We start from the raw sequence: 17,779 nt of genomic DNA, 5'->3' as shown, positions 1-17,779 counted from the left end.
CACTCTTTTTTGTTTTCTATTGAGCACTAAACAAAGAAGGCATTCATATAGAGATGACATAACCCTCTGATAAATGGATTGTCCAGATCTCAGTTTATTCACAAATTTAAAATATCATACACAGATGCAAAGCAAAAAACTGAATTCAAACACAATATACTCACTTTTAAACCAGTACAACATATGAAGGTGACTAATGTTCAGTTATTTTAAAAACAAGCACTAAAAATACAGAAAACACTATTTCAACAAACAAGAAAAACTGCAACAACAACAAAAAAACCCTCTAATATGATTTGTACACATTAATACACAATATTAGACACACTCAAGTAATAAGTATTATCAGTAGTGTTACTGTGATAGCGCCTGTTTAACAATGCGGTGGTTAGTTTATGATATTGTAAAGCTGAAACCATTCACAACAGAATACAAGGTAAAAACCTCAGCTGTTTCTCTTAAGCTCCCAGCATCTTCTTCACCATGTATCCAGGCATGTTGTATATGAAAAGAGCAAAGATGGCCAGCAGGAGAAGAGCAGTGACAATCTTGATGGTAAGCCACCTGTACTGGTCACAAATCAGGTGTTTCGCAGCTTTGAAGGGGATGAGGAACCAGAGGAGGGCAACATCTGGACGGCTGGTGGAGTACAGAGATGTAAAAAGACGTTAAAGAAGCCAAAGCCATTGTGGCCCACATATATGCAAAATAATCGATTACTTGCATGATGGAAATACCCACATGATATAACAAGCAAATGTTACTGGTTACCTGTTTAACACCATAACTGATTCCATAGGAATTAAGAGTTAAGTAGCAGCCAGGTGATGCTAGTCAAAATGCACTTGGCTAATTGATCATCAGCAAATGTGAGCACCTCTATAAAAGCATTATTTTGGTAGTTTGCTGGTCTGGAGCATTCAGGTGTTTGTTAACGAACTCTCTTTTACAGGAACCAGACTCAGGGAGGAGGGGCCATCTGCAATTCACACTCCAATGAATGAATCAGGAGTAACTTGGGCTTCAGTATCACAAGTATATATTGGCATACAGATTCAACCAGGGAATAAACCACCAACCTTCTACTTAGTCAACATCTTGCTCTACCTCCTGAGCCACCAATAGAAACACTAGAAAATAATTCTTCTACCTTTTCAACATATTGTATTTAGCAGCCTTTTTCTTTCCACTTTTACCATAGTAAAATATACTTAAGCAACTGCTAAAGGTATTAGGTGGGGGGTTTTTATTTCAGAAATGAGCTTCTGCTTTTCTGAAGTGACTGCTGACCTCTCTGTTTTATTTTTTCAGGTGCATTATATGTTTAGTACTTATCCATGGATCCACTCATCCATTTTCCTTTGCTTGTCCAGTTTAAGGTTGTGAGCGTTGCTGAAACCAATTTCAGCTGCCACACTCTGAACAGGCTGCCAATCCATCACAAGGCTTAGTTCTTATATCTCAGAAGAAATGAACTTGTTTCATCTGTTGAGGTGGTGCTTTTGATTATCGTTCTTCCAGTGACTATACTTCTTTTTTCTTTTCCATTGTAAAGCATTTTTATTAAAACTCTACTTTAGGAATAAAACTCTATATTGAAAGAAATCCGTGTGTGTGTGTTTTTCTTTGTCCACAAACACATCATCAGGAGCCGAGTAACCAAATTTGTTACATAAGTGCCCCTGCAGATTTTTATCTACACCAGATATTACTGTATGACGCATCACATTGCCTGTTAACCTAGCAATGAGCTAAACTTACGTGTATTAAGCCTGCAACTCCAATCTATCCTTTTATTTTCATGACAATAACATCTCATTTAAATCCATAAAAATTGCATTTTACATGCTTAGCAACCACCTGGCAACCAACTTTTTTCACTATTATTAAGATATTGATTTATGAACAGCATGAACAGGCCAAACAGTACTGTAGCGTGGGTGTGTGAAAGTTAATTTGGTAGATTTCTTAAAGAACATGGTTTTCTGAATCCTTTTCTTAGTGCATGTTGTTTTCTTGGTATAACTTTGTACATTTTAATGTATTGCTTCATTGCTTTTATTTAGTTTAAAAGTGCTGGCTCAATAGAAAAAGTGCACAGGAAGTTTGGAGGAGAGAGTGAGTCAGAAGTTCTAAGATTAGTCTGCTGGAACCATGTGCAGAACATCTTAAGCTCCCAGCATTTTCTTCACCATGTAACCGGGCATGCTGTAGAGAAAAAGAGTGAGCACAGCCAGCAGCAGGAGAGCAGTGACAATCCTGATGACCAGCCACTTGTACTGTGTGCAGAACAATTGTTTAATGGTCTCATTAGTGAGTGAGGAACCACAGAAGGCTGGTGTCAGGATGGCTAGAAGGACAGAAATGTGCACGTTCAGTATTACAGATTTTAAGGACTTTGGAGCATTTTACTGTTTTTCTACTACAAACTAAATTAATGCTTTGAAAGTTAGTGGACTCCCTGAAACAACAATAAAGCAGAAAGCAGGATGGGGAAAAATAATTCTAGTTAGAAATAAGGATAAGAAACAGCAACTTACCATGTACAGAAAGAAGATCCTAGGTCTAAGTCCAGCGTTTGACTGAAGCAAATTCCTTCAACTGTCTTTCCTCAGTTCATGAAATTTCTTAATGCTTTTTATGCAAGTTTAATATTGTTTTTTATGTTTTTTTTAATGACTGTGTAACAGGTGGGTTTTTTTGTTGTTGTTTTTTTTACAACAATTGATTTAACAATTCAATTTACCACTATATCTATTATGTTCTCTGTTTTTCTTTTTTTCCGCTTACCTGTTGAATGATGTTTGTTCGGACTGTCAACCTTTAAACCTGCATGTATCTGTGCATGTAAGGTATGTGTACATGGACACAACATTTAGTATGTGACTGCTTCTGTTTATAGGAGGGGTTTATGTAGAAGCCAAAAGAATATACTGGACCATGCCGCTGAAAAAATTAGATCAAAAGAATGGATGATAGGAAAACATCCTTCATACTTGGGTTTCTCCAGTGGTTCTGGTTCATTTCGTCCTTCACCAACTGGACTTTTCTCTGCCTCCTCTCCTGTCAGAAGGTGCAGCTCTGCTTCCACTTTTCCCTGTAAAGACAAAAAACAGTATGAGTGATGTGGATTCACGCTATTACCTAAAGCAAAGATGTCAAACTCATTTTATAACGTGGGTGAGACCAGTATGAACCAGTGCATACAAAGGTTTAACTACACATTTAATCCTGGAGATATGTTACGAAACAGTGTGCTTTACTGCTTGCATTAGCATTACAAAAATGAGTCATTCCCTATTTAGAACCATAATTTCAGGTGGTGCTTTGGTGTGACTGACCGTAAGCTCAAACTCATCATCTTCATTCCTGGCCACAAAGGGCCACCAGCCTTTGATCCTCTTCTGTTTGAAGATGGAGACCATGGGCATCTCTCCTTCATTTGTCACCATTTCAATGGTACACTGCTTGGGAGTCTTGGCGCCACGTGGGAAACGGTTCAAGTCCAGCTCAATTGCACCTATGAAGACATTTTTTCTACAGTAAATGTCGAATAAGTACGAAGGTTAAGCCATCTTAATGTCATTACGCCTAAATTTACAATGTTGCCTGCTGTGTTAGTGGTGTTTCACAAACAATCTCTTATGAGTAGCGATGTTTTTTAGCTTAATGATTTTTGACAATACCCAGGAAATCATCTGCTGAGAAATGGTCGGCATCCCACACTTGCAGGTTAAGACGAGCAGGGATCTTGTACTCAGTCTCATCCCAAGCAAACATGGACTCTTTTTTTGAGATGACGATCTTCTCCTCTGCCATGAGGTAATCAAACGGGTAGATGAAGCGCCAGTTGAAATTCCCCTCCCCAGTGATGGAGTGATAATGAACATCAGTGTCCTGTTTGTCCTCCTGCTGCCCTTTTAACCAACTGTGAGAAAAGGGGGAGGGTTTGTAAATGTTTCCGTATCGGGAATCTGATTTGACTGATTTCTGCTCATAAACAAGTAAACAAAAAACAAAAGATACATTATTACCCTCGCACAAATATATCACTAGATTTCTCGCCAGTGAAGATGTCATCATCCTCCAGAACGACTTCATCTGTGTTCCAAATTATGACCCTCAGTTCAAACCTGTACAAACGCAAAAACACTAATCAATGATCAATAGTGATTGGTAAAAACCTCAAATTAAACTGCATAATTTATTCAAATACATTAAGATGGTTTTGAACTTTATACTGTGTGTGTTAAAGCTGCAAGATGACTGTTGAAATCATACTTCTTTGGTTTCCTTGGTGAAATGTCAAGTGCAGGACCAGGTGCTGTCATATCTTTAGGGAACATATCCACCCACATCTCAATTCTTCCCTAAAAAAATGTACAGGATGAGATTTTTTTTTCAATATGCAAATAATCTGTAGAAGATAATTCCAACATACAAGCCTTTTTCATCAAAAGTTTTTATATTTAAATAAGTTTACACACTTGCTCAATTCCTGGTTTATCAGGGTGGAGCAGCGGTCTGGTCTCCACGTGTTCTGGGACGAGCTTGCAGCCAGCTCGTGGAATTTCTTCCCAGTGGTTCAGCACAGTAAGGGCAAGGTGTTCATCTGTCTGCTTCTTCAGACCTGACAAACATCATCACAAAAATATATGTATTTTTTAAAGCGAATGCTAGCAAATGAAATTAAGCTTTCCCTTTAAACTGTTTAAGCATTTATCAGACTTGATGCGTGCTCAATCATCAAGGTAAGTAAATGCCAAAAAGTTGATGAACAGAATCAACTTTTTTGGCATTTATCAGACCAGTTTGTCAGTAGTACCAGCATGAAAACAAGCACACAACAAGTATTGGAGAGAGTATGTCCCACTACAGCAATATTGCCTTTCTTTAGTAAGTTACTGAGAAAATGAAGTGGAAGAAACAGAAGGTCATTGAATACCATTTTCATCCTCTATCTCTGTTGGCGCCATGAAGACACGATTCTCCACCTTCACTCTTCCTGCAGGACCATAGTGAGGCCCGTCCAGTTTGCCATCCTTACACAGCTTAGCCAGGATGTGGGTGGGTTTCATCGGGTCACGCCACACATTGTAACCATGGCTACAAAAAAGGGTTAAAAAAAACAACATTTTTAAAACTAGAATCAAATGAAAGTAAATGGTGACATTTTAAAACTGTAAAAAACCTACACACACACACACACACACACACACACACACACACACACACACACACACACACACACACACACACACACACACAGATATGTTGGGTTTAATATTAAAGGAAGACTTTAACACAAATCAAATTCATCTAGACCAGGACGTCAAACTCATTTTACATCATGGGCCACAGCCCACTTTTATGTTAATTAACCGTGACTTAACTACTTTGGTAAAGTACAACTGGCCATGTGGATGTCTTTATCAGCAGAAAAAGCTGTAAAACGTATGAAAGTAAAAGTACAAAATGTATGCCTCCTTCACATTTTACAAACCCATCCAGTGGCCCAGATTAGGACCCTTTGCCAGGCCAATTCTGGGCCCCGAGCCTTGGCTTGTGACACCCCTGATCCAGACTGATTTGATGTAAGTTGCCCAGTTCTGGAGATGAATTTAATTGCCTTGTTACCCAGTTGGGCTTCTCGAGAAATCATGATGTCTTTGCTCCAAACTTTATCATAAGCAGTTTTAAGTACAACAGGAACTAGGTTTTTCTTGACATCTATGGAGACAGACTAGCAACAGGTTAACTATTAATGGTGGCTGTGAGCTATAATGTTAGCTAGCTGAACGCTTTCATTTGATTGAATTTGTAGTAAAGTTTGTGGTGAAGAGCAGTGCATCTATTGAAAATGAACAAATTAAAGTACTGTTTTTTTTTGTTTTTGCTTTCATGTTGGCTAATGCTACTTGAGTCAAACAGATTGTGTGATCCTTACATTGCGTAGGCGCGTGTGATACCACACGTGGCTCTGTGTTTGCTGTAGAAACGGTTCTCGAGGTCAATTTTGGTTTCTCCAATGAGATCATCAGTTCCCACCAAGTCCCAGTCATAAATTGACACAGTTAATGTGGAATCCATTGGGAATGTGGCCTCCACATCAAAAGATCTAATAAGAGACAGATTTTAGTTTTAAGGTTTTAATTAAAATTCAGTATATTCACAAAAAATAAAAACTTGTAAGATCGTATAGATAAGGCCATGCTCTAAAATTACTTACTTGCCAAACAGTGGGTTCAGCTGTTTTGAGATGTAGTTCTCTTTGTCTTTTATCTCTGTTTTTCCCAGTTTTATTGCAATGTAGGGGTCGGCTTTACCGTTTATGTCTGCTGGATGCAGATCAGTTGCCTACGAAAAAAAATGGATAAATTTGAGTATGATAATAATAAGTAAGTCTAGCATTCTCGGCTATGACCGGTAACCAGCCAGTCAGCCTTAAACATTTCCAAATGTGGGTGGGTATTTGAAAGAAACTCTCAAAGGCAAAGTGGCTAAAGCTAACGTATGCAGAGCTCAGAACCATCCACAAGCTAGCACCCTTGGTATGAACCTGACTATGAGCACTCAAAGGAGCTAAAGGACCTCTTCCCAGGATATTGAAATAAATATTCACAGCAGAGCACATAGCTTACCCTGATGACATAGATCCGAACAAGGACGTTAATGGGATCATTGCTAGGAATGTTATTAAACATTCCCATGTTGGAATCAAAGTTCATGTCTCTTGGCATATCATCCGACACTTTGTACATGCACAGCGAACCCTGAATTGACACAGCGATACAAATGAAAGGGCATTCAGAGGAAAATATGAAAGAATTATTTAAAGAGCTTTGACTTTCATCATCAATGAAAAAGAAGAGACAATTCCTTACTTTGAATTTTCCAACAATCCTATCTTCATCTGTCACATTCTGATCATCATCATCACCTGCTTTTCCCCTGTACAGGTTAAAACTGTGCAGCCAGTCCTCAAAGTTACCAAAGTCGCCTTCCAGTTCTTTAGGATACACCTGAACACAGATAAGTGTATATATAAACACATAAATTAGGTTTGGAATGACTTGTTTTCTAAGACCGTGTCTGTATGTCGCAGTCACAACTGTATACCTTCAGCTCATCCAGCTTTGGCTTTTTCTTCTCATAAGGGTCGACTGCCGGTTTCTTCTTATCTTTCTTTCCTTTTCCCTTCTTTGTGCCTTTCACAGGAGAGTCATCAGGTTTGATATCTGAGTACAGGTTAGTGGTGAGGACACAGGGACAGGGAGAAGGAGCAGAGCGCTCGAGACATGAATTCCACATGAAAGTTGCCATTACGGTACAAAGCAAGCATGCCATTGAACTCCTGAAGTATAGAGTTCAGTGAGAATGCTTGGTATTGTGACGCTGTAGGTATTGGCTAATTCTTTATTGTGTGCCATGCTCCATCATCTTTGTGTTTTTAGTCACTGTCTTGTTATTGACAACTTTCATGGCTAGCATATGACAAATATGCATGTACGGGAGAAGAAAACAAGAAATTGTCCTACGAATGGAAATTTGGATTCATGTCAGCATCTACATGGAGGCATTCTTGGGCTATGAAGGCTATGAGGTTCACTACTGCACTGTAGAACAAAACAACAGAGTTAGTGAGCTAATAAAGGATGAATTTTAAACTTAGGCACACGTGTCAAACTATGAACATCACAGATTTTTATTAAAGCACATAAAAACAATATTCAGCAAACACAAAAACATATGGAGATGCAATTAGTGGATTTTAAAACTGATGACAAAAAGAAGAAATTTAAGGTTTCTTTTTTTTTTTTTTTTTTTTACCTCCACCATCTGCAATGTCCATGTCATCTTTGTCCTCTGAGTCTGAGAGAGCTGCCTCTTGAGCCTTGAGTGACTGAAAGAGTAAAGCTCTATTTCTTAACTGTCTAGACCAAACAAAACCTCCTACTTATCAGCTATAGTATCAAGGTTAAGATCCATTAAGTCTAAAAAAATGTCTTGAAGAAAAATTCAATCTACAGCACTGTGCAAAAGTCTTTAGCTGCCCTTTATTTTGAAAGGAAATTTGAAAATAGTTGCAATGATTTACTGAAACATGAAAACAAATACAGAAATGTTGTATATAAAGAAAGAACTGTTTGTAAAGATTGAATGAGCTTGAAAGTTAATATTTGATACGATCACCTTTGTTCTTCAACACAGCCAAAGCTCTCTTAGGCAAGATTTCTTGTTATTTCTTTAAATCATTTTCAGGAATAGTTCTCCTGGATTTATGAAGGACATTCAAAGCTCTTCTCTGGATGTTGACTGCCTTTTGTTCCATTCTTTGCAAAGATTATCCCACAATGCATCAGTAATGTTGAGGTCCGGGAAGGCCAGTCCATGACTGATAGTGTCTCAGTGTTGTACCTCTCTCCCGATCTCCTTGATCCATACTGACAATGATTTGATCCAAAAGCTTCAAATTAGAATTCATAACCCTATTAGACATATTATTACTGATTTTCAGCTCAGGTCTTGTGTTATTTGGCACACCGCAGCCTTTTCTCCCTGTTTCTCTTCCTTAAGAATGGCTTCTTGACAGCCATCCTTCCACCGAGAGCATTTCTGATGAGGCTTGAATGAGCAGTAGATAGATAGACCTAAGGAGATGCATCTCGCAGATTCTGTGTGATTTCTTGCTGGCCTTTTTTCCTACTTCTTAATGATATGACGATAGTCTTTAGGCCTGCTGCTTTTGATTTTGTCCTCCACTTTTACCAGTTTCTTTAATTTTTTAAAGGACACATTGCACATAATGGCGATATATGCAAAGTTTTTGGCTAATAACTCTTTGGGAAACGCCTTTTTCGTTCAAAACACTTGTTCATCCCTCGTTCCACCCTAGGTCTTTTTATGTTATATAGGTCATTGATACCAAATAAAGAAAAAGCAGTTTCTCGGAAAATGGTCACATAGAAGAACTGGACTCTAAATAAGTGAAAAAGCAGCCAATATCCAAAGAAAAACTCTGAAAGTCCCACAGAAATCCTGGAGCACTATTGCTCAAGAACACTTTAAAAAAAATTTAAAAGACAGGCAGTAAGCAAAACATAAAGAAATGAGACACAACTCAAAACTTTCGTGTAGTACTGCATCATCATACTTTGCAACATTGTTAACATTATATAATCAGTCAAAAGAAGGCTTGTTACCTCTGTCAAAGTTTCAATGGAAGCGAAATATTTGGACCACCAGTCCAGCATGCTCTCGTCAAGTTCCTCCTCCTCCATCTCATCACCCTTCTTCCTCTTCTTTTTCTTCCCTTTGCCATCCTTGTCATCATCCTTTGTATAAAAGTAACACAGATCTTTTGATTAAGGCTTTGAGACATCTTGATTCACCGTGAAATAAAATAATGCAGTTTGATTTATAAATCAAGCAAGTACAGATCTCTACTTACCTCAACTTTGACCACAGCATCAGAGCCCTACAAAGGAACACCAGATTGTGTTTACTTTGTATTTTTTATCTCTATAATTTTCAAATTTTCAAAAGTTACACTTACACAGTCAAGTTTGACAACAGTTTCCACTTTCTTAAAAGAAGGCTCAGAATCCATGCTGACAACAATAATTTCCTCTGAAAGAAAAAAAAAATCATCATCACAAACTGTCAGACAATACTGTGTGGCGCAAACATATATTCTACTTTTCTGTTATTTGATACCTGTAGTGGACCAGTTGTTGGCTTGCTTGTCAGCTCCCCTGTAGATGAACTTCCGCAGAGTGGTGACAGCATGAGAGCCAACCAAAGTGTAGCGGCCAAAAGCTCTACAGTCCACTACTCGGATGTTCAGCGGCGGGTGAAGCAACTCATTTTCAGGCAAGTCCTGACACACAAAATCCAGAGTGAGTTCTTGCAGAGCAGGTGTGGTGGCTGACATGAGTCAACCCAAGCTTCAGTTCTATGTTTGAACGCAAATGCATAACGGAAAAATATATCAATAGTGCCAGTACGGTACCACTTCAAACCACTTGACAAGAGTGCTGAAGTTGGGGTTTTTCCTGTAGTTGGAGATGAGGGCAGACTGAACTCCCTTTCCAGCACATTCAATGTCCACACGAGGCCGGTCCACCTGGGCGAGATTCACCCTCTTCAGGTCCCTCAAGCCCCAGAACAAAACCTAAAGAAAAGAAAGGTTAGCTGACATTACAGATGTTTTACTTTCTTTCAGTGAATGTCCGTCAGTTAACAGTCAAAGCTATTCTGAAGTCTTTACTTCAATCCTGTACTTGCTGAGCACTGGTCTGATCCCCAGTGGTACTGGGAGGATTGGGCCACGGTCTATATCTGTAGGACCATCTATGGGAGGTAGGTCAGCTTTTCCATTGGGGCCAATCTAAAGGACGATATAAAGAACTATGAAGCAAATGAAGTGATGGAAGCATAAGCTCACGGGTTGATGTTGTCTGTACTTTGGAAAGCTAACCTGCAGCAGTTCAAAGGCTGCCAGCATTTCTCCAGCAGTGCAGTTTCCACGGTAGATCTGATAGTACTCCAGTTGGGGAGGAAAACGTGGGGGACCGTAGTGCTCATCAGCCATTTTGACCACAGGCTTAGCAAAGGTTCTGCCCATGAAGTCAGCTTTACCCTGAAAGCAAAGGACCAGACGCAGTGAAAAATCTGATTATTTTAAAAAATGCTCTTCTTGGCTTACCGTATTAGTGTTTATATTACAATGAGTGCATTTAAAAAAGCAATTAGAGAGCTGATTGTGAAGTAAGTAGTCCCATTAGCAGGAAGAAACATGGCTCAAGGTGCACATGTTTCACACTAGATAAAAAGGACTGAAGATAAAAGACAAAGTAAACAATGAAAGATCCCTAAAATAACCAGTGAACTGCAAAACAGATATGCATTTATGCACATTCAGAAAATGAGTGAATATCTAATCATTGTTTCTAAAAAAAAAGAAAAAAAAGAACAAAAGCAACTTAATCTTTCTTGCAGTTAGTGGTTATAAAAAAGTCAAAAATCCTGTTGGTCACATACAAAAGCACAAGTTTTACTTAAAGGAATGCAACAGGGATAAGTTAATCACGAGGGTCCATCAGGTCCTTATTCCTCTTGCATGCCTTTCAAAGGAATCTACTCTGCACACATGACAGTGCTGCTACAGTACATCAAGCCAATCCACACTCTACTTATCCAAAGGGTCATCCAAAACAATGGTGTTTTTGTCAGGAGATAATATAAAATAGTCAGTCAGCAAACAAATTCCTTCAGATATAATTCATGTCAGGTTGCTATGGAGACAAAGACAAACTCAATGAAATCAACCCACAACCATTTATGCAAAAAAAATTTAATCATAAAAATAAAAATATTGCGGGTATACCGCATGCTACTTTTAGTCTCTCGTGACTAGGTTAGTCATACATTTCAACATATAAAGATGAAGGATCATGGTAAGACTGCTGTCGAGGTTTTGCCCACATTATTATAAACAGAGAGGCCTCTGTATATCAAAATAACCCTTACCACTGTGTCTTGATCATAGAGCTCAATGACAATAATAGGAGGGTCATCTCTCAGTTCACTGGCCTCCCCAAACAACTCCACATTCTCAAAAACCAACAGCTGGTCCCACGTGGGGCAGAGGGTCTCAGCCAGCACCTGCAAGAAGACAAAACGTTTAAAGTGATCGAGGACAGGTTTTCAAGTACATAAAATTTCATGCTAACAGGTGATCTCATTAAAACAACTTTTGATCTTGCCCACCTCAGTGACTTGGCTTTGCGATGAGAAGAAAACTCTTGCAAATGGATCGGACAGACCTGTGCTGTCAGCGGCGAACAGGCTGCGAGCCTGGTACATGTGGACCCTCAGCTGGAAGATTTGTTTCACTACAGAGAAGTAAAGTCTCATAAGTGACTATAGAAGTATATAACAGTATATGTAATTCTTGCCTACGTTAGATTTAGAGATATACTTTTTCTTTTTTTGCCATGCACTCCATATAAAAGACAGGTTGCAGCTTCCAGGTGTAAAAAAAGAAGCCAAGTAGCAAATCCCTCTAATGACCAGCAGGAGGTGCTGTTATGGTTTGGAAATTATGTGTGATTGTTCGTTACTATTAAGGTTCAGAAAGACAATAAAGGCCACCTTAAAGAAATGAAAACTTTGTGATTGATGAGTTTCTATTGAATGGGTGATTAATGTCAGTCACAGCCACCTCTCACTCATAAAGACCAGTTTTACACCAAGATACAAATCTCTCTAAGGCTTCATGACAAGACCTCACTATCCAGTGGGTGACAGCATAGTGACTATGACAATCTAAACAGAGTCTATTTTGTGAGCATAGCATGTCCACCCACCTGCAGCCAATCAGAAGAAAGCTGGCTTAAAGCGAGGAAGGCCATAAAAAGAGTAAATATAACTATATGGTAAAGGATAATTTTGAACTGAGATTCTCACAAAGCTAATCTAGTAAAGTTGAAGAATAAATTTACACAGCTGTGAATGGGTATAATTTGTCCCTTTAGCCACAGTGTGAATGGTAGATATTTGTTATGAGAAAAGCTGGTGTAAGGTGAGCTGCAAAATGGCCTTACTCATGTAGGTGAGGCTGATGGGTGGTGAGGCTGGCAAGCCGGGTCCTCTGGACAACTTATTTTCCTCAAATCCATTAGGTAAGCCACTCAGGTAGTCTTTGCGCTGCCTGCTCAGACCCAGCCACAGATAAATCTCTATCTTGGATTGCACTGTCCACCCAGCTGGTCCAAAGCCCTTTTTACCAGGAATCTTTACAAGAGGAAAATACAAAACACTTTAGCTGCTGAAGAACACAGAATACAGATAAGGAAAAGTTTCATTATAGACTGGGAGTTTGTATCAGAATAGATTAGGTACTCGCCCTGAGAAAGATTGTTTTGACTTTCCCACAGTCTTTTCCCTTCTCCTCGTATATGCTGGAATAAAGGATGTCCTTAGAGGGGACACGTGCATAAGCAATACGCTTTCCATTGCTTATCATCCATATGAAAACATCTGGAACGCTGTGTTGAGGCTGCAATAAGAATGAGTCCTCATTTAAATATGTTACTGAATAACCACTATAGAACATACAAATGCACCAAAAAAGATTATTTGTAAATAAAGACATAGACATAGATCTCACTTCCTCAGCCAGAAAGCGCAGCTTCGACAGGAAGTTCTGAGCCAGCTTCAGCTTATCTCTCACTGTGCTTTTTTTCACCTGTGACCTCATGGTCTTAGCTTGCTGACCAATGGCCTCCTAAAAGGAGGAAGAGGTTCAGCAGTTAGCACAGTACAAATATAATCAATAGGTGGGAACAATAAAGATTACTCTTTTGAGTTTACGTACCACTTCCGACAAGCACAGCTTCAGTCTCTCCTTGTCAAGTTTGGTTCTGCCCGACTGACTCTGGTCCTTGTTTGCCAATGAAAGAAACTGACTGAAAGAGTTAAGGTTTGGTGAGTGCAAATGTTTACAATCATTAAAAACACTTCATGTGCAGCTTAGGTTTGTAACCACGGACCTGCATCCTTGGCTGAGTTCCTCAAGAACACCTCTAAGCCTGCGCTCGGGATAGGCCTTCTCTGTTTTAATGATCTCTTGCACATCATTCAGCCCATCCTCCTATGAAAGCAACATAACGATAATGATTTAAATTATGTTGGCGTTGACTTAGACAAACTTAGCTTTAAGTTAATGCATGACTTGCCAGTTTATCAGCAATGTTGTCAATGATGTTGGCATTATACAGCCTCCTTCTCTGGTCTTGCCACCAGCTCTTGATGTAAATGCACGGCTTCCTCTCAAAATATGGCAGATGGAAATAATTTCTGTGGATTAAAATTAGAGCGTATCTAACATGTTGTTTTTTAAAATACCTAAATCAATACTTCTAAACTGTTTTTACAATCTTTTAAATCAAAGCAAGAACTAAAAACTTTTGTATTGTATGTGATATTATTGCTCTGACCGGTCTGTGATGACAGGTTTCATGGGTGGGGTTGTTGCCACTGACTGCAGGTCTCCATCGTCGTCCATCTCCTCTTCACTGGAATTGTTGATCAGTTCAGTTTCCTCTTCATCTCCATTACCCTTCTTCCCCTTTGTTTTTGGTTTGACAACTCCATCGTTCTCATTTCCATAATAACCTGGCAACAACCATGATGTTAACAGTTAAACCATAAAAGATGCGGTACTTACTACAATAATAGTATATATATGATTCTATATTTTTTAAAAACTACAGCAACACAGCTATTATTCTAATATAGTAAAGGATAAAACAGTGTAAAGATATTTAATAAAGGTCATTAGGCATGCTAATTTCTCAAAAGAAAGTCTGCTAAACACTAAAACTGACAACGAGGTGATGGAAAGTACCTATGGTGACCTCAAAGTGTATGGGCTTATCACCAATCTTTCTATCAACCATTGTGGCCTCCAGGAAGGAACTGAAGAGGAAAAATTCCTCAACCTTTCCAGTGGCGGTCTGTGAAATCAAAAAATGGACAAGTATAATCATCTGTTTAAGAATAAAGACTTATATAAAGGTGGCATCAATGTAAAACAAAAAAAAAGGTTAAAGCACTGTAATTCATTACATATTGACAACAATCAATTTATCCCATATTATGAGGGATACCACTGAGTTTAGCCACATTGATGCAAACAGCTATTAATAATACACCAGGTACTATTAATAATTCACAGTAATTGCAGGCACATAACCCATCAGTAGGAGAAACAGTTGGCTCCATCTGCATGACTGCCCATCCAGTCAGGCATTCACCTCTGAGATGTTGGGTATTCCCTCCATCTGCACGTCCGTGGAGCTGGTAATTTCAGGGGAGGAGGTGTCCAGGAGCTCCATGCCAAGGCTGATGAGCAGACGGGCTCTGAAGGACACGCCCTCTCCAAGTCCATCATTTAACTCCTGGTATTCGTCCATCAGGGTGTAGGTACGAGTGGAGCCATACATGTTCACCCAAGCAGGCCCAAGAGTCGGAAGGAAGCCTGAAAAACAAAGAGAAAAGGGGATTTTAATCTAATAATTTGCAAGAGCAAAACTAACTGACATGTCAAAAGAAAATCTTCTGCAGTTAATTTGTGGAGAAGATATTTCTTCAAACATTTAAAGTTGCATCACCTTTGTCCCCATCGTTAGAAATCTTGCGCAGGTCTAAGAAGTGCGTTCCTATCGCAACATCATTCACTTTATCCGAATCTCGGAGCTGGATCTTTATACGTTTGCAGAGTGGTGGAAACATCTCAGTGAAAACAATTTGCTCGTTCCAGATAGGCTCATAGCAGCTCTTCTGAACTGATGTTTTCCCCTGTAGCAATCACACATTGTAAACTTATGTTATGTCAGTGAGATTTAGATTTTGAGCTGGATGAGAAAAAAAATGCTACATAGGGGAACGAACGCATGGCAGCTTTGTTAGCACTCACCTTCTGCCCAGCAAACTGTACTTGGACATAAGGATCAACCAGGTCCTTATTTTCTCCTATGAAGGCCTTTTTCACATTCGCCATGATGCTGGTGTTCATTCTGGGGAGCCCCTCAGCTCTGTAGATCTTCAAGTAATAACGAGCCCATTGCCTCTCTGCAGGCACCCCCTCAGGTAATAAGAGATTCCTGAAATAGAGAGTTAATATATTTTCTTCACTAGTTTCAAATGTTAAAAAAAAGAATACATCTGTGTTTTATTTACCCATCTATGTCATCTTCTTCAGATTCATTTGCCTTGTGTGGAGTTTTTATAGTGTCCCCTTTAGCCACAACTGCAATATCACATTTAACGTAGCCCTTACAGCCAGCTGTGATGTCATCAGGGTCAGACAAGAGAGCCCATTTGTGGTAAAACTGATGATCTACAAGTCAAGGGAGACATATTTATTAATGCATTTGTATCATTAACGTAGTGATATTTTTAAAAAGCTGATCTCGATTCATTCTTTACCAGGCTGGGAGTAGATTGTGCCTACATCCATTTTAAAACTTCCAACCAGGGTCCCACTACGCAGAAGATTTTTGGAGTGCACTACCTATAGTTTGGTTTAGGGAAGTAAACAACACAGGGTTTAGTGCGCTTGTGAAAAGGAACTGCTATCAGTGACTTTTACGTTTAACTATAAGGAACGGGACGACTCACAGACACTTTCAGGATTTTGTCAAACATAACATCTGGAGGGACGTGGAAGTCGAACACAAAATACTGGAGATTAAAAGAGTTTTAATGACAATGATGCACAGTTGCCCTTTTAATAAACTTTAATAAAGTATTATACATGATGTAATGACAGACTCACTTCGTTGTAATATGGGCAGTTGGTTGATTCCTTCATTGAGGTGTACTTTTTATCTTCTCCGATTTCCACGCAAACCATTGGATCCATGTTCAAGCCCACCAGCTGTCTGGCTTCAATCACTGTCACACTGACCTGGAATTAAATAATCAAATGTTTGTCTGCTATTGTTTAAGAAGCACTACATTAAATATAAAAACACTCAATAACAACTTTCCCTTGCCTGATAGTCTACTGGTCTTCCAGAGCTGGGCTCCATCTTGATGTCTGGCTTTGACCTGCATCGCAATGTGAACGTGGTTAATGTAGAGTGAGACAGACGCAAATAAATGATCTTCATTGTCATTATACAATGTATAATTAAAATAAAAATAATAAATAATTAGAATTAATACAAATAGGTAAGTAACTAAAGATAAAAAATAAACACAGCGGCATTGTACACAACTTAGCTAGCGTAAAGTGTTTATAGTCAAGTGTGTAGTGAGGTGGAAACTTCAGTAGTGGAAGCAAATGCTAGGATAAACTGTTCCTCAGTCCACTCGTTCTCATTTTTATTGTTCTGAATGGTTTTGCAGGTTGGCAGCAGTTTGAACAGTTTGAACAGAGATCCAGGGTGTGTATCTCTGTTGCTGTTCATGCACTACAGAACTCTTGCCTCTTATTAGACACGTTGGTGGTGACAGCTGTGACTGAGGCCAGTGAGATGGTGTCAGGGTCCACGCCTCCTCCCATGAACATGCCCTGGCGATCCAGGTCCTCTGTCTCCAAAATTGCTGGCTCATCTGTAGATCAAATAAAAGACACAGAGTGAGGAAAACGTGTTATTTTAGTAGCAGCGTTAATTCCAAGAATGTCATTACAAGAGAAGACCCCAAAATACCTTCAGCCTCTCCCAGCAGAGACAAAAGAGAATACAGCAGGTAGCCTGACTGCTGTGACAGTGGCAGTCCAGTATTTACTTCAGGAAATAAAGCCAAAATACTACCCTTCCCAGATTGATACCAATTCCTTACACCATTAATAGTAGCGACATTATACTAGTTGTTTTCACCAAGAGGACACAGAGAGATGAAACCATAGAACATAATTTGAAACCCATCCTGCTGACCTTTTGATATGATACATCTACCAATTAGAAGCAACAGTGCAGGATTAATTATCTAATATCCAAATAGCTATTAGGCTATTGAAATGTTAACAAGATTGGCATATAAAAGCTGATATTTTGTATTTTATATTCAGGATACTAATACATTTTGAGTGGTTGCTGGGTTTTGAGTTATTTTGACCTAATCATCCATGATGGCCAATACCTCCATTTCTGTCCTCCTTTTGTCCACGGTTCTTACTGCGCTTCATGGTTCACGACAATCATCGAGTGCTCTGTGAAAAAAATAAAACAATAAAAATTTCATAACAATTTTGTACTTTTCT

The 17,779-nt window shown here is 39.0% G+C and overlaps 1 protein-coding gene across 1 annotated transcript; it reads right to left on the bottom strand.

Moving 5' to 3' along the window:
• Nucleotides 1-94: 94 nt before the first annotated feature.
• On the bottom strand, nucleotides 95-17,704 carry LOC146686181 (otoferlin-like). Its single transcript, XM_085441680.1, has 41 exons — nucleotides 17,659-17,704; nucleotides 17,001-17,127; nucleotides 16,566-16,620; nucleotides 16,346-16,477; nucleotides 16,189-16,251; nucleotides 15,997-16,081; nucleotides 15,748-15,907; nucleotides 15,485-15,671; nucleotides 15,180-15,366; nucleotides 14,823-15,046; nucleotides 14,414-14,522; nucleotides 14,004-14,181; nucleotides 13,743-13,863; nucleotides 13,557-13,657; nucleotides 13,382-13,472; nucleotides 13,175-13,291; nucleotides 12,911-13,063; nucleotides 12,609-12,798; nucleotides 11,773-11,897; nucleotides 11,533-11,667; nucleotides 10,481-10,642; nucleotides 10,271-10,390; nucleotides 10,013-10,174; nucleotides 9,718-9,880; nucleotides 9,557-9,630; nucleotides 9,452-9,478; nucleotides 9,204-9,335; nucleotides 7,831-7,903; nucleotides 7,120-7,238; nucleotides 6,885-7,022; nucleotides 6,642-6,773; nucleotides 6,230-6,357; nucleotides 5,948-6,118; nucleotides 4,946-5,106; nucleotides 4,488-4,630; nucleotides 4,282-4,370; nucleotides 4,035-4,133; nucleotides 3,687-3,928; nucleotides 3,342-3,520; nucleotides 2,997-3,097; nucleotides 95-639 (listed from the first exon to the last, which is right to left on the bottom strand). The coding sequence occupies exons 1-41, from the start codon at nucleotides 17,702-17,704 to the stop codon at nucleotides 459-461; spliced, it is 5,382 nt and encodes a 1,793-aa protein (XP_085297806.1). The 3' UTR covers nucleotides 95-458.
• Between the last annotated feature and the right edge of the window lie 75 nt (nucleotides 17,705-17,779).

The sequence above is a fragment of the Copadichromis virginalis genome, linkage group LG19 (genome assembly GCF_057382275.1).
Source record: "Copadichromis virginalis isolate Kocher_CV1m ecotype Utaka linkage group LG19, C_Virginalis_male_GT1.1, whole genome shotgun sequence".
Lineage (NCBI taxonomy): Eukaryota > Metazoa > Chordata > Actinopteri > Cichliformes > Cichlidae > Copadichromis > Copadichromis virginalis.
The sequence above is the reverse complement of the archived record's forward strand: the minus strand, read 5'-3'. Positions and strand labels throughout refer to the sequence as shown.

What these genes read in the sequence shown, in the direction of transcription:
- LOC146686181 (XM_085441680.1), bottom strand. Translation starts at nt 17,704, where the DNA reads ATGAAGCGCAGTAAGAACCGTGGACAAAAGGAGGACAGAAATGGAG. An exon ending in ACTGCCCATATTACAACGAA is followed by an intron (nt 16,252 to 16,345) that starts GTGAGTCTGTCA and finishes TTTAATCTCCAG; the next exon opens with TATTTTGTGTTCGACTTCCA. An exon ending in TCAGCAAGTACAGGATTGAA is followed by an intron (nt 10,175 to 10,270) that starts GTAAAGACTTCA and finishes TCTTTTCTTTAG; the next exon opens with GTTTTGTTCTGGGGCTTGAG.